The sequence below is a fragment of the Lissotriton helveticus genome, chromosome 2_1 (assembly GCF_964261635.1).
Source record: "Lissotriton helveticus chromosome 2_1, aLisHel1.1, whole genome shotgun sequence".
NCBI classification, from domain to species: domain Eukaryota; kingdom Metazoa; phylum Chordata; class Amphibia; order Caudata; family Salamandridae; genus Lissotriton; species Lissotriton helveticus.
The window spans coordinates 13,888,460-13,914,956 of NC_136059.1; the positions used below are offsets into that span (position 1 = coordinate 13,888,460).

General features: G+C 44.3%; 1 protein-coding gene across 1 annotated transcript in view; it reads right to left on the reverse strand.

The window, feature by feature from the left end:
* Positions 1 to 26,497, reverse strand: part of LOC144817668 (uncharacterized) — a 230,244-nt gene that overhangs the window by 166,169 nt on the left and 37,578 nt on the right. Inside the window, exon 4 of the mRNA XM_078674398.1 lies at positions 14,023 to 14,342. Coding sequence (XP_078530524.1) covers positions 14,023 to 14,342 — 320 coding nt within the window. The remainder of the gene's footprint in view (positions 1 to 14,022; positions 14,343 to 26,497) is intronic.

The following is a 26,497-nucleotide window of genomic DNA, read 5'->3' on the forward strand; positions in this document are numbered from 1 at the left end:
ACTATCTATCTGTGTCTGTGTATTTATTATGTTTGTAAAATGCTGCTCCTGCACCCTACCACATAATATTGTGCTATAAATAGCATATGCAACCATCCTACCTTTGCAGGTAACAAAAGCTTTGCTTATATAACTTTTTCTTGCTCATTCTACAAATACCAACCAGCAAACTGGATCATTACAATACTGCAAACAAAGTGTATAGTAAATGTATGTGTGTGCTATTGCTCGATTTTTTATCTTTTTTAGCATTTTTATATAGCGCAAAGTCAACCCAAAACTATATCAGCAATGTACATGAGCACCGTATTCACAGTACATTTTCAGGCATGCGTAGATTACGTTATTTCTCTACAATAACAGGATGTGGACGTAACCACATACGTATATATATCAGCTGCCCTTCATGTGCCAAAAACTGCATCCTAAAGCTTTCATAGCCCTGTATTACTACAGCTACAACACTCCACTGAATGTACAACAAACATTCATATTCCTAGAAATGCATCATGTCCAACATCTTTAATGTGTGCAACTGCGGATGAATATAGGGTCATGTTCGCCATGTTGTGGGACTTTACAGATATAATGACACATTTGCCTTGAAGACCCGGGTGATGGCAGCTCTACAAAACACACACCCAAATAAGTTGATTTCTCATATAGCTCAAGACGGAACCACGGCCCATAGCTCCGGAGTCATCGTTCACAGCCTCGCGCAGCACTGCCATACGTCAGTCCTACCCACTCTGCTTACGCTTCCAGGAAAACACAACTACGCTACATGGCCCAGACTTCCATTGTAGTGATTTCTTAGTTCCAGGTCTAGTTGTCAGAACGCCACACACACACACTCATGGCTGGTATACACCCACACCACACCCATCCAGCACACGTATCACAACACACGTGATCCTACTAATAAAAAAGATGGGCACACATGCCCTACGCCATTTTAGAGTCGCTCCCATTGCAAGCACTGCAATGGCCCATCCTGGTGGTTCGGACGAAGCATGTAGGCCTGAACTGCCGACAAGGGGTCCCACCACCACGTGCGTGGCTTCTTTGGTCAGTGAGTTAGTGGTACCACAAGGACTGACCAGGTGAGGATGGGTGCACAAGCATGTCCTTTCCCATAGCGATATCAAGACTGAGCAGCAAATATGAGACTTCTTGGCAGAGCAGGACTGCATGATGTAGGTCATACCCTGTACTCGAAAAGGCGAGCAGTGAGGCCTGGGTGCGCAATGGAGAGAGTCGATGGGGTAGAGACCACTGCATACAAAAAGACGATGCAGCGATTTAGGCGTACGCAGTCCTATATACCGTATCTTATTGTATTTGTATTTGTTTTCCTATAGCAGTAAAAGTTTTTATAGTTATAACTGGATAGAAAACATTACTACTCAACTAATTCTTCATAATTCGAAGCCCATTAAATAAGTTGTAACTGTATAAATAATTGTATTTTTAATGCGGGAGGAAAGGTGTGTGAAAGGGCGATGTTATTCTACTCCACATAACATCTTTCTTTTACTTTCTTTTAGATGTAGAGCTTCTGCGTGCACTATGTCCCGGCACGTGGTGGAAGACACAACGGTGACAGAAAGGTGAGCTGCAAATATTCTTTTCAGTGTCACTCTCTCACTTCCTCTCTCCTTTGATAAACAAATGATGCACAATCTTATCTTCCTTTTTATCTAAAAGGTTGTGTTTCACAAATTGGCATACCTCCCACAACACCTCCACCTTGAAATGGTAGACAACATCAGGCTTGCCTTAGATAATAAGGAATCATCTATTCTTGTTCTGTTGGACCTGTCAGCCGCTTTTGACACCATCTCCCGTGACATTGTGTTACAACGGCTCTGGGAAATGGTTCAACAATTATCTAAAAGATCGTTCAACCACTATGCATCTAGGTTCGATGGCTGTGTGTAGTAGGTCAGTATGTATCGGAGTACCGCAGGGGTCTATCTTGAGCCCTATGCTCTTCAATCTTTGTGTTATTCCCCTGGCTAAGATAATCATATCATACAGCTTTGAAATTGTATCATATGCCGATGATACCCAGTAGCTGGTGACCTTCGGCCCTGACCCTGCGGATACTATCATCAGGTTCAAGATCTGCATGACCCACATTGACAACTGGTTGGGTCAAAATAAATTTCGGTTGAATAACAGCAAAACTGAGATCATTCTGTTCGGCAGGGATGAAGATCATTGGTCTAGTGACTGGTGGCCCAAGGTACTGGGCCCCTGCCCGTCTCCAAAACTAACTATATGAAACTTCGGGATCACCATAGACAACAAGCTCTCGATGAAAGCACATGTTAAGCGAGTACTGGGCACCTTTTATGGCATTCTATGGAATTAACGGTAGATCTTTAAATGGTTACCAATTGAAACCTGTAAGACACTCCTACAGGGCCTAATCATTAGTCGAATAGACTTCGGCAATGCCTTACTTGCCTCCATCACTAATGACCTCTACTCCAAATTGCTGACCCTTCAGAACACCGCGGCCAGACTAATTCTGGACCAACCCTCAAGATCATCATCCTCTGCCAACCTAAAAGCCCTCAACTGGCTGCCAATTAGTTTGAGAGGTCAATATAAAATTCTCTGCCTCACACACAAAAGAATTTATCACACAGGCCCAGGGTATCTAGGTAAAAAATTGCGAAAATATCAGCCAGCTAGAACTCTGAGATCCAATTCTAAACTTCTTTTAACTCCTTTACGGATGCACACTGTGCAAACGGTGGCCAATCCTTTTCCTATAGTGCCCCCCATTTCTGGAACAAGCTTCCTTCATACATTTCGTCCATCAGACAACCTGCGTTTCCGCATAGAATTAAAAACCTGGCTGTTCCCCAATTGATGCGATATAAGAACCTAGGTGTGTTGATCTGGTGATATGTTGCGCTATACATGACTTTTTGACTTTGACTTTGACTTTAAACAAAAGGTAAGCAGAGCGGACTAGATACGCAATGATTCCAATTAAATGCGCTACAAATAAACGATGTTGTCCTGCATAATGACACCTAATTCTGTCTCATCTCTGAATCATTTTTAAGACCTGCTGGACCATACTGTAGATCTGACCCAGCAGGCACTTCACTACAGACACCTCTTCAGCGCGGGCCAAAGAGAGGGTGGGATGTATCAGGCACACTGCACAAGTGCGAATAAGCAATATTCCCAAGTGTTATCTTGCCTTTCACAAAGATGTAATCTCTCACCTCATTCAATCACATCCATTTTTTAAAAACGTATTTTCATTTATGTTTTGCAGGTTACCTACGCTCCTACCATTGGAGTCCAACTCAGGTTTTGTTCATTATACTGTTATGTTAAAGTTCCGTTTCTATTTAGTTATTATTGTTTTAATAAAAGTTAAAATAAAAAAACTGAGTGTATACGTCTTCTTATTCTGACAACATTTCACTATTATTTAGTGTGAAAATCATATGCTTAGAGAAGATTTAAAAATAAAAAGTAGAAATGAAGTAGAAGTATAATATTGAGGCTAACTCTTTACAAGCTCTTTACCACAGTCTGTAGCTGCAATTAACGGTTCCTATGGAAAAATGTTAAAAGTCCAGAACACTTTCTGTTTGGATTAGCAACATTATGTGGTGAACTTGTGACCTGTGTGCTCAGTTAAGTGTTCTACAAACTGTTACTATGGTAACAGGTATTAAGCAGTTTGGGGGTAGGGTTGAAAGGTACTGGCTGTACAAAAGCCATTATATTTACCCAGGATCCTCTACATGACAGGGAAAAGCAAACTGAGATGACAGAACACTATTTACATTACGAGCAAAAGAAGTACACAACTCTTCAAATTAACCTCAAGAGAGGGCTCGAGGAATAGCCACTGACGTTACAAAACCCCATGTACAATTTGCTCACTCTGTACTCAACAGTGGGCAATTCTTTATCGATCACAATCAGACACTGTTACTTCACGATTCACAGTGTGCACTTCACTAAATACTTTGTGCCTATTTAAATGGGAGACCGGATTGTCGACATTCCAAAACTTAGGGGCATATTTACAAAGACGATAAAATTATTGAGGCTTTAACGGCAGCAAACTACAGCAAAATGTCGATAATGGTATTCCTAATGTGCGTTATAGAATTCCAATAGAAGCCCAGGTTAGATGTCCTGCACATCTAACCTGGGCTTCAATTGGAATTCTATAACGCATATTAGCAAGACCATTATCGCCGTTTTAGCGGCAGTTTCCTGCCGCTAAAACAGCGATAATTTTAACGAGGTTCTTGCTAATATGCCCCTCAGCTTGCATTTTGAAAGAGAGAACACGAACACCTACTCTCTCTTTTAAAATGCAAAGCAAAATGCTTTTCCCCACGGGGAGCTGCATATTAGCAGGTCCCCGTGTGGAAAAGTAATAGTGACTTCCGAAGGACGCTGGGAGCTGACTGGGACCGTAGGGACATTGGGACTCAACCCACAGTCCCCAACGTCAGTATTGGGCATCTTTACAAGGACAGCGTTAAAATGTTCTTGGGTAAACCTGGGCTTGTATTGGAATTCTACCTAATTCTCTAAAGCCTATTATTAAGCCCACTATGGCCGCTTTAACGGCACTTTCCTAATGCTAAACCAACAATTATTTTAACGCTGTCCTTGTAAATATGCCCCCAATATCGCGAGAAACACACCGATAATTCATGTTCGCAAGTGAAAAGCTTGTTAATATAAGACTGTGGACTTAACATATCAATCCACCTCGCATATTAAGCAAGCTTTTGTCTACCTTAGAACTGATGTTAGCATCAGACATAAACCACAATTACTAAGAGTTTTGCGATCGGTCCTCAAATCCAGGGCCACCTTGTAAATACAATGCTGTTGTCATACATCCCTCTTCCATGTTATATTGTCATTGGAACACCTACCTTGCCACTAGGAATGCCTACATTGCAACTCATTGGAGATATGAGGTGAGTCGTTAGCAAACTGGCTGTCAATATGCCTTCATGTATCTTAGCGTTGCATAGTAAAAAGGGCGATATATTTTTCTCAGAATTTTTGGCTTTTTAAAAAAAATGAGGGCTAAATAGCACTTGTTAATATGCCCTCAAGTTTGCTATGACAGAGCGGGAACCTCGACTACCGCCCTGCCATAGCACACAGCAGTGTCCCGAAGGTAGGCACCCCAGGAAACATCAAGAGCCGGTCCTGGGGGGAGGTGTTCCCCAAGGCTTTCAACTGCTCCAGAATGGCCCCCTCCCAAACTATAAAAAGACCTAGAGGGTGGTAATCCCCGGGGCTTAGATGGACCTTTGAGCTCCCTCAACCATTTATTTTTTAGCACCGAGGAATGGTGGTCCCCGGGCTACAGCGCCCCTCTGAACCTCCATCAAATGTAATATTTTAGACCAAGGGACTTGGCCCTCCCTGGTAGCTAATTGTTAAGCGAGCACAGATGTCCGAGCTTCATTTTTATTTTTTTACAGTGAATCCATGCACCCAGCGCACATTTCTCAATTTTTTAAAAAATATTTTTTTTTTGGGCCCTAGGGGTCCTTGTGGGACCCCCTAACCAGGTCTAAAGGGTCAAAATATGTCTACACGGCCACCTTTAAACATAATGAACACTTGTTCCACGAATTTCTAGATCCTTGCTTCTACTGAGGCACAAAATGGCTACCAACACTTCCTGGTTTCGAATATTCACAACCACTTGACAGCCAATGAGCATTCAGCGCGTGATCTGGACGATGCGTTTAGAGTGTGCACAGGATGCGCGTATCAACCGAGGTCATAGATATATATGTACTTTTAATTGTAATTTTCTCAGGAACTACCAACCGGATTTACACCATTTAAGCAAATGGCACGAGTCTGAACCAAGGACTACCTCTCTGCCATTTTGAACACTTGTTCCACTAATTTCCACATCCTCGTTTCTTCTGAGGCACAAAATGGCTGCCAACACTTCCTGGTTTGGAATGTTCACAACCACTTGACAGCCAAATAGCATTCAGCGTGTGATCGGGACAGTGCGCTTAGAGTGCACGCAGGATGCGCGGATCCACCGATGTATATATATATATGTACTTTTAGTTGTAATTTTCTCTGGAACTACTGAACGGATTTACACCATTTAAGCAAAAGGCACGAGTCTGAACCAAGGACTACCTCTTTGCCAAAATTGGTGTAATTCCGTTCAGCAGTTCTGGCCGTAGCCGCGATGAACGGTTCCTATGTAAAATTGCATGGGGAAAACACGTTTTGGGAACTCCTATTTTCTCACCCCTGCTTCACAAATCACCCCGAGACTTTCAGGATAGTAGCAGACCAGAGCGCCCCACCAGTTTTGAACATTTCTTGAATATTCATCAACCAGCGCTAAAGGTATTCCAAATAGAATGTTGTGTATTTCCTATGGAAAATAGGTCCTAACTATAACTACCTACTACTGACAGTAGGTAATATGTACATATATATATCACCTACTGGCGGTTGCCAGTAGGTAGTTATAGTTAGGACCTAGTTTCCATAGGAAATCCACAACATTCTATTTGGAATAACTTTGGCGTCGGTTGACAAATCTTCGCAAAATTCTCCAAAAAGATGGCCCAGCTCCGCTCCGCTCCTATCCTGAAAGTTTTGGGGTCATTCGTCAAGTGGGTGCCAAGAAAAAGGGGGTCCCAAAACGTGTTTTCCCCAGGGCAATTTTCCATAAGGACCTTTAGACACGGCTACAGCCCGAACTGCTGAACGGAATTACACCAAATTTGCCCAAAAGGTAGCTCTTGGTTCAGAATGTGTTTTTTTTAAATGGTGTAAATTTGTTTAGTAGTTCCTGAGAAATTAAAAATATTAAAATATGGATAGCTGAGGGCCAAGGAGGATTTGCGAAACCTCCCGAGCACAGCTGTCAACACTCCAAACCAGGAAGTGTTGCCAGACATCTTGTGACTCAGTAAAACCGTGTCACAAGACAGAAGGAGAAAAAACAAGAAAAGGGGACAATTTAGAATCTCCCTGACCCCCTAGGCCTGCGCAGGGGGTCTCAGAGGGACCCCAGGGCCCAAAAACACATTCTTTTGTTTTTTACCAGCAGAATTCGCACTTGGTGCACGAATCCGGCCCACAAAAATTCAAAATGAAGTGCGGGCTCCCATGCTTCATTTCTTCAAGCCCCTGGGTGGGCCAGGTCCTGGGGCAATGTTTTATTAGGGTGCGGGGGCACGCGGGGAACCCTGCATCCCAGGGACCGCCACCTCCATGGGGATTTAATGATAGTGGAGAGGGGGCACGCACCAGCAACCCGAGGGACCACCACCTTATTTACAAAAAAATGCATGGGGTTTCCTTTCTCCCCACTCTGCCCCACGGACCGCCACCTCCCCGTGGCATTACTTTAATAGGGGTGGGGGCCTTGCGGGCTCCCCCAATCCCTAGGGACTGCCACCTCCCCGGAGCTCCAATTAAATTATAGAAGTTTGGGGTGGGATCCTGCACATCCCCATACTGCCCCAGGGACCACCACCTCCCTTGACCATTAGTTATGTTAATACAGGCGTCTGTTGTGGACCCCCTGCCCCGGGGACCACCACCTCCCTGGGGCTTTAATACTGATGGGAGGTGGACCATGCGGCTCCCCTCCTGGGGCCCCCAAGGCCCTTGCGACCAACCCCCCAGGGCCAGCTCTGGCAATGACCTGGGGTGCCCACCCCCAGAACATTACAGTTTGCAATGGCTCCCACCCCTTTCTTTGCAAACTATGCTTCACTTCATGGAAGCAAGGGCAGATAACCTGCTCTCACTTCCATGAAGCACAGCAGATTGCTTTTGGACAAGGGGAGCTGCATTTCAGGAGTGCGCCAGGAGGTGTGTTTGCAGAGTGGTGTAAAAAAGGGGGCGTGGCCTCAGACCACTCTCAGCAATCCAGCTGTGTGGGTTTACGACAGATAATCAGAGGGCTAGTTGGCCCTCAGGGACCCTCGGGAGTCATCAGCAGTGCTTTGCAGGGGCCCAAGTTATAGGTATCTCAACTAACTATAACGACAAATTTCTCTGGTTTTGTACGAGTGAAATATCCAACTAACTTTAACGTCCCTGAAACATGTGTTTTTTTCAGTGAATTCCTATGGTTTTTTAAATGCTAATTTCTAAATAAATTGTCCCTGAAAACTATTTTTTTAACTGAATATATATATATATAAATATATATATATAAATATATACATACACACACACATATATTTAAATATGTTTGAATACATAGGTGTATGGACCTAATCAATGTCTAGTAATTTGAATGGTATGTTTAACTCGTCCTAAGCTCAAAAATTTCTATACTTTTGCTGACATTGGAGTGGGAATAGTAAATATAACCCCCCTAGAATCACATGTTTTACCTGATTTTGCTACTGTGTGAGATGTTATTTTATGTGGATTTGTATGTGTTGGCTTATAACCAGTCAGGGTATCCAGGCTGGAGCAGGAGTATAGGTATGGATCTGAGCGTGCAGTGACTAGCTTTCTGGACTTTCTCTACAGTTGCTCAGAGTGGAGTAGAATACTAAAGGCCTTGTTATGAGTTAGGTGGTCTGATTGTCCAAAAACCAAAGCCGCCAGTAGCCCACGGCACTGGCGGTCTTTAGACCATCATTTTACGAGTTGACCACAGTGCCAACAGTGTGCCTGCCGAGATCTTGTGGTGGTGGTGTGCTAAAACATATATATATATGTTTTTTTTATGCTTGTGTGAACATTTTGACTACATATTTGTAGAATGCACACATATGCACCATAAATGTGAAAAATACTACCCATTGCTGTAGTTTAGGCAATGTTTAGGTTGTACAAAATGGACTTATCTGATATCGCTGCAAACAGGGTTGTATTCTTCAGGGTGAAAAAGCTGCTGTGAAGTGGGGACATAGAGAAAGGGATCCACGCTATACTCTGCCTGGAAGAACAAGAAAGAGGTGAGTATGCACCCCAATTCCTTCTTTAATGCCAACACGAAGCTGGTGGCTGGACAGCCGCAGTAGGCTCATCGGAAAGCCAGCTCGTATTCCGGACTGCGGGTGAGCTCCTCGCCCTATGGGAGCTGCTTTTTTTGGACTGAAAACCAGGCGGTCGGCTGTGTGATGACAGTGTCGGTGGGTAGTCCGCGGTCTTCCGAAATGCATTCTACCCAACACGTAAATCCGTGGTCAGCCTGCCAAGCTCACTACGTTTCAACTGCCACCGGCAATATGGCGGTTCATAGGGCCCTAAACTCATAATAAGTCATAAATCTAAACCTTTAAAGTGCAATAAATATGGTCAAAGGGAGAAAACAAAGGTTAAAGTGAGGTTATAACTAAGGTTCCCTGTTTTCCATTTGTACAGATTTATACATATAAATACAGACAGAAAACAATTATTTTTGTGTCTGTATTTATTTTTAAATGTGGATAAAAAACGGAAATTGGGTTGCTCTTTGAGTAGTTCTAAATACTGTCAGCCATGACTGCCAATCCAATAGCTGCGTGGATCGATAGGTAAAGAGGTTAAAAAAGAAAGCGATTTTATTAAAGCAGCTTTAATAGCAGTAGATAAATGGAAGATTGATACTGATTTTTGCATATTTTCATCTAAGTGCTTTATTTTTTCACAAAACCCAAAATAAAAATGGATAAATACAGATGGAAATGCCCAAAAAATAAACACCATAAATCCGGGAGCCCTAGTTAAAACTAGGTAAGTTAAAACTCACAATAAAACAAAGCAATTGCTTAAGGGACACTATAAGGATATAGGGGTCAAATAGGAGGGCGGTAGCCGCTTTTCTGCCGCGGTCGCCTTGCGACCATGGCGGAAAAGGTCTAATATGGTGGCGGTGTGTATCATACACCGCCAGCCATATTAGGATGGTCTTTGGGGAATGCCTTTCCGTGGCGGAAAGGCATACGGTCTTTGCTTTGGGGGCCCGTTGTGGGCCCTCAGGGTGAAGGTGGGGGTGCACATGGGGGGTACCTATAGTACCCCCCTGCATTTCAAAATACAACATGGCAGGCACCGCGCGGTGCCTGTCAAGTTGTGCTTTGAAATGCACAACATGCATTTTTAGCATTGCGGCGAGCGTTACTTTCAGCACCGCTTCCCGCAATGTTAAAAATGCGGGATGCACCCGCCACTGTGGCGGGTGCATCCTAAGTCGACACACGGGACCTCCGCCATTATGGCGGATGGTCCCTTGCTACAACAGGATGGCGGACGGACAAAGTCCGTCCGCCATCCTAATCGACCCCATAGTTAGGTGAAATGTAATTTAAAATATCATCACACACTTACATTCACCAGTTATAGTTAACTGGCTTGTGTCCATCCCATGCTCTGCTTATGAGCTCACATAACGCATCACTCATGACATGTTCTTGATGGGATCCCTGATGACATCTAAATTGACATCTCAAACGACATCACGGATGACATCACCCTTTGACTGACAGTTTTGCTGATGCTGATAACACTGAAAGGTGTTTAGTAATCTACATTTGGGACTCATTTTCTATCACTTTTGTACTGGTAATTAGTCTAAGCTTTTGCTCCAAATTGTGCCCCTAAATTGGGTTTGGTTGTGTGGAAAGTATGGGTTCTCCCTAAAGAGCTGTCAAGAGGACAAAGGCTGTGCGTATTAAGGGCTGCATCATGTAACAGGATTGGAGTGTCTGCAGGTAATGGAATTTCTATGTTATGTTACCCCCTGTAAAAGCTTGGGGACCTAATGAGACTTTAGTGTGTGGAGGAAGCGGTCTCTCCTTGAATAATTGTGGACACGGTCAACACCTGCATTGGTTTGTAGGATGAATTGAACAGATACATGGTGGATGATGTCATCGGTGATGCCATCAGTGATGCTATTTGAGATGTCATCAATGATGTCATTGAAGATGTTCTGAGTCATTAACAGTGCTTGGTGGGGCGTAAGTTATAGTAAGCAAATTACTTATAACTTATAGGGGAGAGGAGTTGGCCTAACGGCTAGGGCGCTCGACCTCGGACCTGAAGGAACTGGGTTCGAGTCTCGGTAAGACGCCAAAACCTCCTGTGATTCTGGGCAAATCACTTAATCTCCCCGTGCCTAAAATGAAAGTGTGTCTTCATGTACCGTATATGGAAAATGTGTAAAGCGCTCTGATACCTGAATCGGTTTGGGTCTAGTTCGCGCTATATAAAACTCTGCAAAAAAAAAAAAAAAAAAAAACTGGTACTATTCTTAAGTCCAACAGTTTCTAACCTTCAGAAGCTCAGTCTTCACCGGCAGAGTCTGTTGACCTGCTTTTCGGAGGAGTGGAAAGAAATCAGAGTTTGGAAGAAAGTCATTTTAAACATTCAGGCTGAATACGTATAGAGTTGTCGTTATCTCATTAGGGTCACAGCGCAGACGAAAACTGAAAATTGAGTGGAACAGGATGGGAACCCGGACCTGTAGACAGGCCATTATCGCAGCTCTGAACCCGGAAAATACAGTATTAAACATAGGCCTTACAATTTGTATTCGGTATGCATACCTCAATTTCACCCAATAATCGGAAAGGATCTGTCGACGTTTTATTTTTAAAGATTACAGTCTACACTAAACCGATCTTTATTCTATGCTGCTAAAATTGTTTGCATCCATTGCACTTTTTCATAAACTGCTGCTAGTTGTTGAAGACTTGTCTGTATCTATTAGCATAATATTGCTATTGTTATGCCCACAAACTTTTTTCGCTTAAATGCAATTGCGGACACTGTTATTTGGCATATATTGCTTTTCTTTTTAACATACGTATGCTATTGAAGTCCTCCAATGTAATTTGGAAGTTTTTATCCATTCACTGTTTTTATGTCTTGCTTTTTATAATAATTTGTATTGTTGCTGGTATTTTTGATGTGTACTTTTACGGATATTTTATATCCGAATAAAGTTTTTTCTTATTTCTCTTTAGGGTCGCCACAGGGTATACAACCTTTACCACGCAACTTTTACCACGACCTACCTTTACCACGCAACTTTTACAACGCAGGACCCTTTACCACGCATACCATTACAATGCTGGTATTTACAACGCAGGTACTTTTACAACGCATACCATTACAACGTAAGTATTGGTAAGTATATAATTTTATTTAAAATATTTTAGGTTTCGGTTTTGGGTAAATGGGTATTTTTAGGGTTCAGGGTCAGTTTTCAGTTTTTGGGTAAAGGGGTATTTTTTGGGTTCAGGGTCAGTTTTCAGTTTCTGGGTAAAGGGGTATTTTTAGGGTTCAGGGTCAGTTTTCAGTTTTTGGGTAAAGGGGTATTTCTTGGGTTTAGGGTCAGTTTTCAGTTTTTGGGTAAAGGGGTATTTTTAGGGTTCAGGGTCAGTTTTCAGTTTTTGGGGTACAGGGGTATTTTTAGGGTTCAGGGTCAGTTTTCAGTTTTTGGGGTGCAGGGGTATTTTTAGGGTTCAGGGTCAGTTTTCAGTTTTTGGGGTACAGGTGTATTTTTAGGGTTCAGGGCTGGGTTCGGGTTTTGCGGGTTCAGGTGTATTTTTAGGTTTTAGGGCTGGGTTTGGGTTTTCGGGTTCAGGGGTATTTTTAACATATATATTTAAAAAGTAATAATTAAATATTAATATAAATAATTAAAATATTAAATATTAAAATAATAATTTATTAATTAAAAAAAATATTATTAATAATTATTTTACCATATTATTTACTTACCTATACTTACGTTGTAATGGTATGCGTTGTAATAGTACCTGCGTTGTAAATACCAGCGTTGTAATGGTATGCGTGGTAAAGGGTCCTGCGTTGTAAAAAATGCGTGGTAATGGTCTGCGTGGTAAAAGTCCGCGTTGTAACGTCATACATCCCGCCACAGCCTCAAGTTGATATGAGTAGCTTCATATTTGCTACAAGAGTAAGTGTTTGTTCATCATCCTACTTAGAGAGTGAGTGAGTCATTGACTGAGGGATTGTGTGTTGACCCTCTTTTAAGCTTTTTTTAGGGATATTCCATTCAAATCACATGTACATGCCAGTCTGTATTGTTAAGGCTCCCAGATATCCATTTTTTACTGATGTTTACAAATAAATACTGACAGGAAACAATGTGCTTATCTTCTGTACTTATATTTTTAAGTGTTTTTTGTGAGAGACTCTCGATGTTGTCCTTCATGAATTGCAGGCCGAGTGCTGAGCAGACGGACAGCACGTGGAGCTCAAAGCAGGATGAACTTCCCTTAAATACAGACATGTGTTAAACATATATTTCTTTATCATGGTAATACCTATCTGTGGGTGTTGTATTTTGTGATATTAGCTGTTTAATGTGCTAATATGTGACAGGCATCATAGTTTGAGTGAATTTTTATCAGCTAAAATAAGTAGGGAAATGTACAATTTGATGACTCCATTAATTCTCAAAACACTAAATAAATATGGAAAAATGAATAAAAAGGCCCAAAAATAAATATGGATAAATGCAGATGGAAATGTTAAAAAAATAAATGCCATGAAACCGGGATCCTTAATAATTATTAAGTCCTCTTACAGGTGGGGGGGGTCATTGCCAGTAGAGCCATGGAGGGATAGACATGCCCATGAGTAGACTGGAGTCCAGCCAGATAAGACTGTGAAGAGATAGGTGTTAGTTAAATAAATCGTTTATCACATTTAGTTTCTTGCTAGGCCATAAGGCTTAAAAAAATAATCGACAAGTGGAGGTTTGACATTCAAGGGCTGTTGGACAAGACAACGCAGATCACTGCATTTCTAATTTTATATCCACTCTTTGATGTTCTTCCCTTAGTATTGCAACTAATTCTGAACCTCCCCCTGGTGCCCTCACTCCTCCCTCTTGTTGCATCAAGTGTCTCGCCCCCAGGCTCTTCTCTTTCACTTTCAAACTTTGTGCCCCTTTTGAACCCACATCTTCAAATGATTCTTCTCACATTTTTTCACTTTACTCACAAGATGTTGGACGACATGTTTGGTCCACCATACCTCATTGATCTCATCCGGTTCAGAATAATCGTCCGTACTAAAATCCATGACGCGCATATGTTCTTCGTTGGTTTGTCCTCGCTGGTGGCTCATGTTTTTCATTTTCTCTGACGTTTTTTTCAGCCTTTTCTCAAGGCTGAGCCTTTCTCTCTCCATTTTTTCTTTAATCTGTCTCATCCTCTCCTCGCGTTCCTGTTGTCGCCTTTTTTCCTCCTTCCTTTTTCGTTTTGCCTCTTCGCGTTGCCTCTTCTCTTCCTCCTCTCGCTGCTGCCGCTCTGCTTCCTCTTTTAGTTGTTTTAGTTGATCTTCTGCTTCTTTTCCTGAAAATTGAATGACAAAATATGATACAAATGAATATGCCATAACATTGTCGCATGACAATAGCATGTACATACATGAGAATATTCTATTCCATTGCATCTTTTTATGGTTATTTATGGTTTGTTATGCTAAGTGTTGCTGATTCACACACGGTTTCAATTAAAGCAAGCACTTGTGACATAACACCAAAACACATCACAGATACTGATGGTCCCAGGACAAGCATTCCTATCTCTGAACATGCACAAGGCAGAATAGGGACACTTTGGTGTGCCTCTGTAATGCTCCTTTGCAGAGGAGGGTGTGATAACAATGGTGTGTTTATACAGTGCCTGCTTTAAGAGGGCAGAGCTGTAAAGTAAGCACATTGTTTATGTTTTGACCTGAAATGCCAAAATGACAACATTTATAAGAATATTCTGAAGCTGCAGAGAAGAATCACCTAAGTCAGGAGTGGAGTAAAATGTAAATGTAAATGTGGGTGTACTTGTAAAGCGCATTGCGACTCCATGGAGTATCCTGGCGCTGAAGACCGCTGGGGAACCCGTCCTGGTTTTCCCTGTGAGATGGTCCCTTTCTGGGTATCTCCAAGGTGAAACAGGCATCCCCGGCGTATGTGGGGGGCCATTGTAGAGATGAGGCAAGCTTAATGCCCAGAGTTGCCGAGTGTGATCCCTGGTTAGAGTAGGCACCGAGGCGAGAATTGTCGAGTCCGATTTGACCCTGGTCCACGACCCTGCCGCGTATGGAATTGAACCCTGGTCCCGGGCCCTAGTCCTCTGCTTACGGGTCTGCTGCCTCTAACCAGTGAGCCACACCACTTCACAGTAACATGTGCCTATCTCCGGAGGTGGTTTCATCAGGGCTGGAGAGTAATGTTTTGCGAGCCATGCAGACCGGCAATGGGTATCAATGATTATGTCTATGAAGATGTCATATTTGATATCACCAGTGATGTCATCAGTAATGTAAACTGTGATCTCATAACTGATCTCATGTGTGAGGTCATACACAGGGGAGGGCAGGGATCAGAGTGAAGAATGTGTGCTTTTGCTTTAGACACTGCACAAGAAGAATTATGATTTTTGACTGATAACATCCTCCAACTCCTTCCAAGTCAGCAGCACTGACCCCTAACTAAGGTTTTTTTAGTGCATTTCAATCTTTCCGGTTGTACAGTGCAGGAGCTCATGGGGCATCAGTGGGGCTTGTCACTCATGGGCTCCATGCCTAGCAGAGGCAGAGTTTGTCAAGAAAGACTTGATTTGAGTCACATCCTTGCTTTTGATTGGCCTGATGACCATGGAGCTGATTGGTACAATTGAAAGATGCCAGTCTGTCTGCTAAACCCATGAGATGTGGAGCTGGGGAGTAGGCGAAGGACATAGAGGAGCATCTGCCAGGACCTAGCATTTCCCAGAATGTCCTCCCTATCAAGGGCTAGGGCACTCCATCCCACACCCCATGTCCTAGAGCTTCCACTGCCCATGGTGCAGCTGTATTGCCTACAGCCATGGAAGCCTGGGGTTGACTCACAGGAGCCCAGGGATGATGAATTAAAGGGAAGGAGCCAGAGATTCCCACAATCGGTTATTTCAAACCGCGCTGATGAATACCAAGCAGACTGTTGGAAATGGAGGCGCCCTGGTAGCTGACATGTAAATGCTGTAGCAGTGGTACAGTGGGCACCTTAAATAACCAGGTTGGGATTCTGGTGTAGTAGTAAAATATGTGCAGAGTAGTCAGAGTAAATGTGGTTACAAAGTCCTGTGCTCTCTTGTCCATATAGAGGTCTTTTTATAAATATTTCCTTTTATTTTTGATATTTGAATATAATGCAAATCCTTGTGCAACCAAGCGTTTGCTATTTCCACATCCAAGTACTTGCTACTTCTTCATACAAGCACTTGTTATCAACACATGCATACACTTGCTATTTCCAGGTCCAACGTCCAATGTCGTAACAAAGTTAGTTGCTGGCATAGGACAGGAGAGGACTGCAGTTTGGGTACCTCATCCTCCATACATCCCACAACCGCAATCCCTCCCGGTGTCTCTAAGGGCCACTGGCCCATACATCACACAATTAACATCCCCCTTCATGATCACCCCCACCCCTAAATATGCAGTCGCTGAACCCAATACATCAGGAAGAAGCTTGGGCTATCCAAGTTAGGAGCATATACATCAATAAGACAGATCACCTGACCATCAATCCTGCCATGTAAAATCAAATAACTTCCTTCTGGGTCAACCACATAATGTAAGTGTTGACAGGTGACCCCTGGGCCACACAAATGAGAGCCTGCATGCAAATCCTGAATATAAAGTGGTGTATAGCTGCCCTCTCCGGCTATATTTTATATAAGGTAGTGTATCACCAAAGACATGAGTTTCTTGGAGGCATGCTATAGATAATCTATACATTCTTAAGTAGGCATACACCTGTGTCTGCTTTTCGAGAATTGCCATACTTCGCACATTCCAGGTAAACAGTTTCATCATGGGGGAAACCATGGTGATTCGCGGTTGATATCGTCTCTAGGTTCCCACCTTTCCACCCTCCACAGAGACTGGCCACATATCAACAGACTGTATCCCAGACACAGAACCCCTGAACCCCCCCTTAACCTTTGCATAACAGACATAACAGGTTCAACCCCCAATTCCTCCACCCACCCTCTGGGCAGTGACATGGGCCCTTCCCTCCTGGCCTCATGGGGAGCTTGTATCCAAATCTCCAGACCTATTCCAACTCCCACAAATACCCTGAGAAAAATAACTATCCACTATATCACTAGCCATAGTTGTATGCTACGTGTTCTCAGATCTCTCAATGTGCAGTAGCCATGCACCTTTAAGGAAATGTGTTGCAAGTGGCCGGGCACTCGATGGAGTGCAAGGTCAAGGCCTCAAGCTCTCCGGACAGGACCAAGCCACTAAAAGGGGGCACGTTCCTCTATGATCACAGGGGATAAAAACTCTACCTTTCCCTCACTTAAAATGCATTTGAAATGTGTACCCAATATGTACTTACCTGAGCATCTGATAGGTGTCTGAGTTCAATTAATGTTATCTGAGGAAAAGTAACAACAGTCCGGTACTAAGTCCGATGAGGCCATTTCAGAATCAGACAACACTTCTGCCAATTGTAGGGTGCCTCTGCACACACCTGAGCGAGTTCAGAATCACCAGCATTTTTTTGTGACGTCCCCCCAAATGGTCGACTTTGCCTCATAGTAGGAACTGATGGTCCTGCTGCCATTTGGTTTTCTAGGCTGTGAGTTCCGGTAGGTGCCAGGCTCCCCCTCTAGCATCCGTCCAGTCAGATGCCTCTGCCGCGGAGAGAAGGAACAGGGCTTTGCCTTTATCTTCAATTCGTACTTTGGCTGGAAAGAGAAGGCTGTGCTTTATCCCTGCATTCTGCTTCTCTTGATGGCCACAAAGGTTCTCCGTTGGTCTTGTACCCGCAGTATGTAATCAGGGTAAATTGCAATTGGGTGACCTTCGAAAAGCAGGGCTTACTTTGTACAGGTGGCGTGCAGGATCACGTCCTGTTCCCGGAAATTAAAAAACCTGTCAATGATGGATCTCCGTGGGGCCCCAGGCCACGGCAGAGGGACCAGCGCTCTATGGGCCCTTTTGATGTAAAAGAAGTTGTACATTCTCCCAGGTGCAAGGACCTTCGTAATGCAGTCCTCCAGAAACAGCTCCGCTGAGGGACCCTCCACTTGCTCCGTGATCCCCATGAACCATAGCTTATTCCTTCTCTATATTGCAGGGTTTTATATAGCGCTCAAACACCAGTCTGGTTTGTTGTTGATTGGGAACAGAGACAATGCACAGCTGGCAAGAACTTAGTCATAGGCTTGTCTGAAGAGCCAAGTCTTTCATGTTCAATTGAGCAAAGATGGCAGATTTGCTGCAATTAGGTGCATAAATAGAGTCCACCACCGGTGAGTGTTCCTCCAGTTCATGGTGTACAGAGGCATACCTGCCTTCTGTCTCACTCCTCCACATTTTGAATACCTTCTGCCGAAGGGACTTATGTATCATAATGGCTACCAACCCATTCAAATAGATATAGGTAGCCCTGTGAGTATCTGGGAGGTGTAAGTGTTGCTTTGTTTTCAGAAAATCCTCACCCCTCTTCCCCGCCAGTCTCTTTTCAGTTTGGCTGCCTCAGTCTGGGAGAGTTGAGTCTCCTGTAAGAAGGCTATGCCCAGTTTATGATAGCATAGGTACTACTGTATTTTTTCTTTCCACAAAATTAGTGAGACCATTAACATTTAGTGATGTACTGCATACAGGATACACAGAAGACAAGACAAGGCAGCTCACCCAAGGGAAGTGGCTAGCCTTCTGGGGTATATACTTCCTACATACCAAATGTCCTGCCAGCCCTGGTGCCAATGTGCCTGGGGCAGGATGAGGGCAGTTTTCTCTGTTGAGAGTCAGCCCTAATGCGTATAAGAGGTGGGGCAGCCTTTAAAGTTCACCATCTTGATGTGCCACTTCACCAGCCTTACCGGGAGGGAGGAGATGTGACCTCCTTCCTGCCCAAACCTTTGTTCCTGACTCGTGGGAGTTGTCACACTCCCTGGCAGGAGGTCAGAATCCTGTCTTGGTGGCAGCAATTGCGTACTGCCCACCAGTGCACACAGGAGTTGGGGCAACCAGGTGGGCAACCTCTAAGGTAGCCACCTGGCTACATGCCTCATCATTCTCGACACAAGATTCATGTCAGGGGTAAGAAGGCACATTGTTTGATACTAAACGTGCCACATTTTGGTGGTACCATAATGATGCTGCCAACTTCAGGAAAGCCCTGGTGCCAGCCCATGTTATCCTATGGACTGCTGAACACTTAAAGTAGATTCCAGTGGGGAATGCCACTATAGGGACATATCAGCTTGCCCTTTTATTTCCTCCCTCCTGGGCTTAGGAGACCATCCTTAGGGGTGGCTGGCATATATTAAAAATAGTCTATTGATTTTGCCGTACATGGTGTGGGCAAAGTTGAGATTGAGCAGTTAGCACTGCTCCGGCTGTCCGCAATGGCAAGCTTGCTGGCATCTCTTTTTCTGGGTGAGTCAGGGTAGCATAAACAGTGGGGGGTAAGGTCCTTGTCATTTAGGGTTACCAATTCACACATATCAGTTTTAGGGAGAGAGCAATGGCACCAGGGCCTGGTTATCAGGCGTCAGTGCACTGTCAGAGTGAAAAACCAGCATCATATAGTCCAAAATGTGGGTGGACACCAACAAACAGGGCAGTTTTCTTACAATTAGCAATACATTCTGCCTCTGCACCAGCGGACTTAATCAACAGTGCAATTGGTTTTCAAACACGGCTAGAAGAGGGATCAGACCCTCTTTATTTAAAAACAACTGCAGGTTAAACACAGAGGGACTACTCCCTCTTCCAGCCCCATTTAAACCATTGCAAATCATGGTATTCGATTTCCTTTCAGACTTATGACAAGGCACCGAGGGGTGTTTGCTGCAGTGGAGGGGATATCCCTCAGTCGTCTGGAATCAATATTTAAGGGCACCAATGGGTGTGCCCCACAGTGGAGTGGATACCCCTCAGTGTCCTGGCATATGTATTTCAAGGCCCCGAGGAGTGTGCACTGCACTTGAGGGGATACCCGTCTGTGCCCTGGCATACTTATATGAGGGCACTGAGGGGGGTGCACCGCAGTGGAGTCAGGACACCGAGGGGTGTGTGCTACACTGGAGTGGATACCCCTTGGTGCCATGGCATACTTATATCAGAACGCCATAACAATGGGGCAACATTTAACTCCAACCAATTGCACTGCTGATTTGTGCCAACGTAGGTGACATCATCAAGAACATACTCCTTTTTGTATTTTCCTTTTGTACCAACTTTATATTAGTTCGTTTCTGGTATTTCTCACTACATTGTTAAAATTCCACACGCAGAGTGAAACTGCTATTTCCCAAATTTCTGATGTTCCCACTGTGTCCATCCGGACCTCCTTGAAAGAACACGAATAAGGCATACTTCATTCAGGGCAGTGTTTTATTCATTAAAAAACCCAATGCATTTCGTGCTTGATGGCACTTTTTCAGGGGTTTTGATCAAAGAGTTCTTTTTGGGCACGGCACTTACCATTCTGCATGCAAAGAAGTGGAAAAGGCATGAAAATTCGCAAAAAGAGAGGTGTGCATCCTGTCCCCTGACATGATACTTATATCAGGGCACTGAGGGGTGTGCACCGCAGTGGAGTAGATACCCTTCTGACCCTGGCGTATGTATGTCAGGACACTGAGGGGTGTGTGCTAAACTGGAGTGGATACCCCTTGGTGCCATGGCACACTTATGTCAGGGCACTGAGGGGTGTGTTCTGCAGTGGATTGGATACCCCTCAGTGCCCTGGCATACTTATGTAAAGGCACGAGGGGTATGTGCCACATTGGAGTGGATACCCCTTGGTGCCCTGGCATATGTATGTCAGGGCACGGAGGGCTGTGAGCAGTATTGGAGTGGATACCCGTCTATGTCCTGGCATACTTATTTATGGGAACCGAGGGGTGTGCACCCCAGTGGAGTAGATACCACTTGGTTCCCTGGCATACTTATGTAAAGGCACCAATAGGTGTGCGCTGCCTTGGAGTGGATACTCCTCTGGCCCACCATATGTATGTCAGGGCACCGAGGGGTGTGCCTTGCACTGGAGTGGATACCACTATGTGCCCTGGCATACTTATTTAAGGGCGCCGAGGGGTGTGGGCCTCAGTGGATTGGATGCCCCTTGGTGCCCTGGCATATTGATGTAAGGGCACCGAGGGATCTGCACTGCAGTGGAGTGGATATCCCTCGGTGCCCTCACTTACTTATATGAGGGCACTGAGTGGTGTGCACTGAACATTGTGGTGCGAACTAGGAGCATTTTAGGAATTCCACAGAATCTCACAGAATTTTATTGGATGTCCATGGAATTCCACAAAATGAAACTCCAAAAATTCCTTCCATCTTTGTTCAAGACAAACACATGACTTGACTCTGATTTTAGATGGAGAGCGGGGTGCTTTGCTTGGTTGCACAGTGGAGCCTGAATCAAGTGTGAAGGGATACAAAGGGTCCCTTCAACAGAAGAGAGCTGTGGAAAAGTAAATTTTGCCATGTTCTGTGTCCCTACGCTTCATCCATCATATGTTATGTGTGCATGATCAATATGCATATGTTATTCCCCATTTCTGATTAAAGACGCAATTACAGTTGTGTCCACCTCTAGTATGCTATTTTCCAGTCCTCGTGAATACTACGAATATCAGGCCTATGTAAGTAATGTTGCCACGTTTCTCAGTGTGCACGTTATTCAATTATAAAGTCCCCGTTTCTAGGCCTCAAAAGGGCCCGGATCACAGATTCAGCTCCTGTCTCCTGAAAGCCTCGCTGAGGAGCGATACAGCCCCCACCTGTATCCTCGACCCTTCACTTACTTCCTCCCTCGCAGTGCCCGGTGCACCCCGGCTCTGCCTCTGAGTCTGCCAAAAGTATGTTATAGTTCCAGCTATCAGTTCAGTCCTCCTCCTCTGCATTCCTAAGCTACTGAACTGCATCAATAGTTTCCGTCATTGTCTAGCCTTCTCGTCTCCACGTTAGAGAAATACTGTATTTAATGGTCATTTAATATTCTTCACGCACTACATGTAGAATAATGCATGGTCCAGTCTTAGAATCAAGTTAGCTTTTCCCCTCATGACTTCTAGTTTATATCAACATGTTCCCTAAACATTAGATACCAGATAGGGTTCAGGCACATGTCGCTCCGACCCTCCAGACTCTAGTCTCTGCTCCTAGCACAGAGTTCGTAGCCCCCAGCTTCTCCTAGTAACACGTCATTGCTAGTTTTCGCGCACCATTAAGGTTAGAGGTCCCGGCTCCTTAGGTAGCCCCCTCCAATGTTTCCGCCCATTCATGACATATTCTGTTACGTTTTGCACCACATGTCTATGTATACTCCCAGTTACACCTCTTTTTACTGTTATCTCTCGCGACTGCTACGCGTCACGCCTCCTACTCCACCTACTGTTACGCCTACTGCAATGTAATGCTATGTGTTTGCGCTATGTATATAAGTCAATGTTTTGTTATTAAATGTTAGCGCGCTCATCCCAGACCTAGCCCCAGCAGCTGCTGGGCCTCTTTTCCCCTGCTGGGCCCCAGTTGTCCTGCTGGGCCCTGTCATTCTGTTCCTATGCAGGTTGTCCTGATCCTGTCCTTATGCTGTAATAAACCTGCAGAAACTCCTACTACCTCGAATCTTGACTCTTATTTATTGAGCTATCTGTTATGCTATAAGTCTAGTCAAAAATAGGGTATTATTTATTTATTTACCACATAATGGCGCCCGAACAGGGACTTGCCCTTTCCCCACGCGTCGGTGAAGCCACGCCGACCCCCTGACCCTCTGCAGTCGTGACGGAACCATATTGGCCAAGTGCAGATATTTCTGCTTCAAGTATCCCTCAGGCCCACGGAGGAGACGGAGGAGGCGGTCCAGCATCCGAACGAGACGGTGGAGGAACGCGGCGAGTCCCGACCAGAGCCCAAGCCGAGAGTCCAAGGTCCGAGGTATCTGGAGGCCCACCCGTAACTAAAGTCCGAAGTCCGAAGTTCGTCGTCGTCGTCCAGTCCAGTCCGAGGCCTTCCGTTCCGTGCTGCCCGGTGAGTACCATTGCTGGGGTAGTGTCTAGACAGGGTCAGTCTAAATTGACTCCTGGTCCGTGGGTTGGTGGTACCCAAGCCCACAAACGAAGTGTTCACCTAGGTGGATACGGGTCTTGATGCGTTCCTTTATGGGACCGGTATGTTCCGTACTGTTATAGCAGTGCATCCAGAAATTCTAGTCTGTTCCGTTCTCGAGAATTCTGTTCTGTTTCTGTTCTCAGTATTTTCAGGTAGTATTCTGTCCGAACTGTTATTTATAATGTTGTTCAATGTATTTTCAATGTCGTGGTATGCCTGAATTGTTTTCCCAATTGTTATTGTTTTTCGTGTATTGTATTGTGTTCCGATTCAAGTTTAGAATGCCGCTCTTTTCCAAGTTACGTCAGTTAAAAACTAGAAAGGGTCTGCTGGAAGCAGCAGTTCCTGTTCCGCCTAGGGACAGTCCAGGTCATTTTATGTATCAGAAACATGGCATAAGCGCCATATTGTATCTAGATTTATGGGTAGAGTATACCAAACAGTTAGAAGAAAAGTATAGATGGCCCGTATCGGGTACATGGGATGCCGAATGTATCATGCGAGTAGAAGAAGCATTATGGAAAAAGAAAGCCAGACAGTCACAGAAAGATGCCATCGAGTTATGGCGTAAGGAAGCGCATAGAAGAACGGAAAAGGAAGTCAGAAAGTCAGAGTTAAGTAGAGAATCCCAAGAACGAGCCCAAGAAAGAGAATTAATCGAGATAGGTGAACAAGTCAAAGCCGAACAGTCAGACAGACAGAGGCATGCCCTTATTAAGGGTATGTATCCTCTCCTTGCCGAAGGCTTGCCAAAAGCGACCCCAGAGGCACCCAGTAATTTCCCGCCACCATTAGTTCCGACCAAGCTACGTCACAAACCGACCGCAGCTGATATTTTTATTTCGTCCTATTTGGACGACACAGTTCCAGAATATGCAAATCCAGTTCGCGCTCCGCCTGTCCCTGTAAATCAGGCACTTCCCGTTTCTCCAGACACCGGAGTACCTGTTACGGTACCCCCGGGTCAGCCAGCCATACAAGTTCAGCCCACGTTACAATTACCGACCCTGCAAGCACGAAGAATGTCAGTCGACGATTCTAGTATAGGGGCCGCAGGAGGAGGTCCTCCTCAAACCCCGCCGCCACACAAGCGTTTATCAGCACTCGAATTACATGCTCAAGCATCACAGCGTACTCCAAAAAGTAATAAGTCTGTTACAGAAATCAGACAAGCCCTTGCCGAATGCGTCTATGACACAGTCCCAGGCGAGTATAATATGGTTTTATATTCCGTACGCGTAAGAAGGGTGACCGAGTATCTAGTCACCCTACCGAATATGAAAGAAGATCTAGACAGAATATATCGTTTCATCCGTACAGGGGATGATCCAGAAAGTATTGGCGAGATTATGTCTCAAAGGAAAGCCGAGATTCAGCTCATGATATTAAAGTTCCTGATCAATTGTTTAATAAGAGAACAAGATTACCCGTCTAAAGATCCCGCCGAAATGAGAATCCTGACAAGGTGGAGTGATAATATAGCCGAGGGTAAGCACAAGACCATTAGTGCCATGGAAAGTATGTACAAGAAGATTCGTAAAGAAATAATAAGGTTACACGAACAGCGTAAAGCAGCACAAGTAAGCGAGAAAGAAAGTATCTCTGATCCTGAAGAGGAAGACGAGAATCCCGCCAGAATAGCGTATGTAGGAAAATCCAGATTTCCAGATCGCCATTTACGTCCAGAACCTAAGTCTATGTTTCATCATCCAGCACCAGAACGAGGCTCTCTAGAACAAGTATTTCAAGCTACCGATCACATTCTGAAATCACGAGTCGGTTATAGCGAATTAAGTACCATGCACGAACAAGAACTAGCCCGATCAGCAGTCCGATGGATTACTGATTCTACCACTTTTCCAGACGAAATAGTGGCACAAATGTTTCTGAAACTGCCCCCAGCCGAGCAACGACTGGTGGGTATGTATATGATCCAGCACCTCATTACCCTGTATGAGGGTCAACATTCTGATCCAGGTCCGTTACATGATATCCTGAACGAGTTACTCCAGTACAGATGGAGAGGTCTAGGTACCGATTTAATTAGTGTCATTCTAGAACAGCGCCACAAATATAGAACGTTCCTGAACCCGCATTTTGTTCATGTCTCACCCCCAGAAAGTAAACCATTTTACATAGACAGACAGAATCCGCTACGAGAAGTCCACCCAGTCCAAGGGGCGGGTGGCGTAATGCAACGAGTGTTTGTATACACTCCGATATCAAAGATGGAACTCCTTGAAATGAAGAAATTAATCCCCTGTCATGACAAAGATCCAGCGGGGTTCCATAGAGAATTAAAAGACATGCTCCGTATGGGAGAATACACTTACCCAGATATCATTAAAATGTTAAAGGTCCTGCTACCCGCAGGGGTGTATGAAAAGTTAAAGGAAAAAGAATGGGAGGTGGGAGAGAAAAAGATCGATTGGACAGCTCTAGAAGCTGAAGACAAGGCACGAGTACCAGGTACCGGTCTTGGAGATAAATGTAAAGAATTACCAGAATTATTGATTCAAGTATTACCCAGATTATTGACAACTAGGAAAGAAGACTGGGATGCAATCTCAGCCTGTAAACAGAAACAAGATGAGGATATTAGTGATTTTTATTCTAGATTTGAGAAATGTTTCAGTATTAACAGTGGTCTCAAGACAAGTAGTGAGTCATACCCTCATCTTTTCGTTACCAAATTAGTCGAGAATTCAAGTCCACAAATTAAAAACCGAGTTTTGAAAGTCGAAAGCACCTGGCAAGCAAATACTCCGTCCCAGATGCTCCAGATGCTCCAGTATCACCAGAATAGAATCAGAGAAGAGCAAGAACATGAAAGAAAACGTATGAAAGACACGAAAATGAAAGTGCTAGTTGCACAATCTATTCCTCAAGACAGTCAGAAGAGAGGTCCGAATCAAGCCAGTCATCCTGCGGCTCCCGTTAAAGGGACCTGCAATTATTGTAAACAGCCAGGTCATTTTATAAACGAGTGTGCAGTTCTGAAACACAACATAGCTACCGGTAAGACTAAAGAAAGACCACGTCCGCCAAGACAAGAACAAGTTTCACAGACTCCTCAGTCACAGAATGCACCACAGACAGTTACAGTACCGCAGCCTATTGCTGCAACACAGCACGTTACATCGCAGATGTACCAGTATGCACAGTCCGAGTATCCAGAGTACCAGTCATATTCATGAAACAGCCTAGAGAGGGAGGTAGGCTTGCCTCTCATAGAGATACCTGTAGACCAAGAAGGTCCCTATGTTCATAGTCAAGTATTAGGGAAAGACAGAAAGTTTTTGATCGATACAGGGGCAAGTAGGACCACAATTAGTCACGCCGAAGTTCCAGGGGCTCCGCTCTCAGGCTCAAG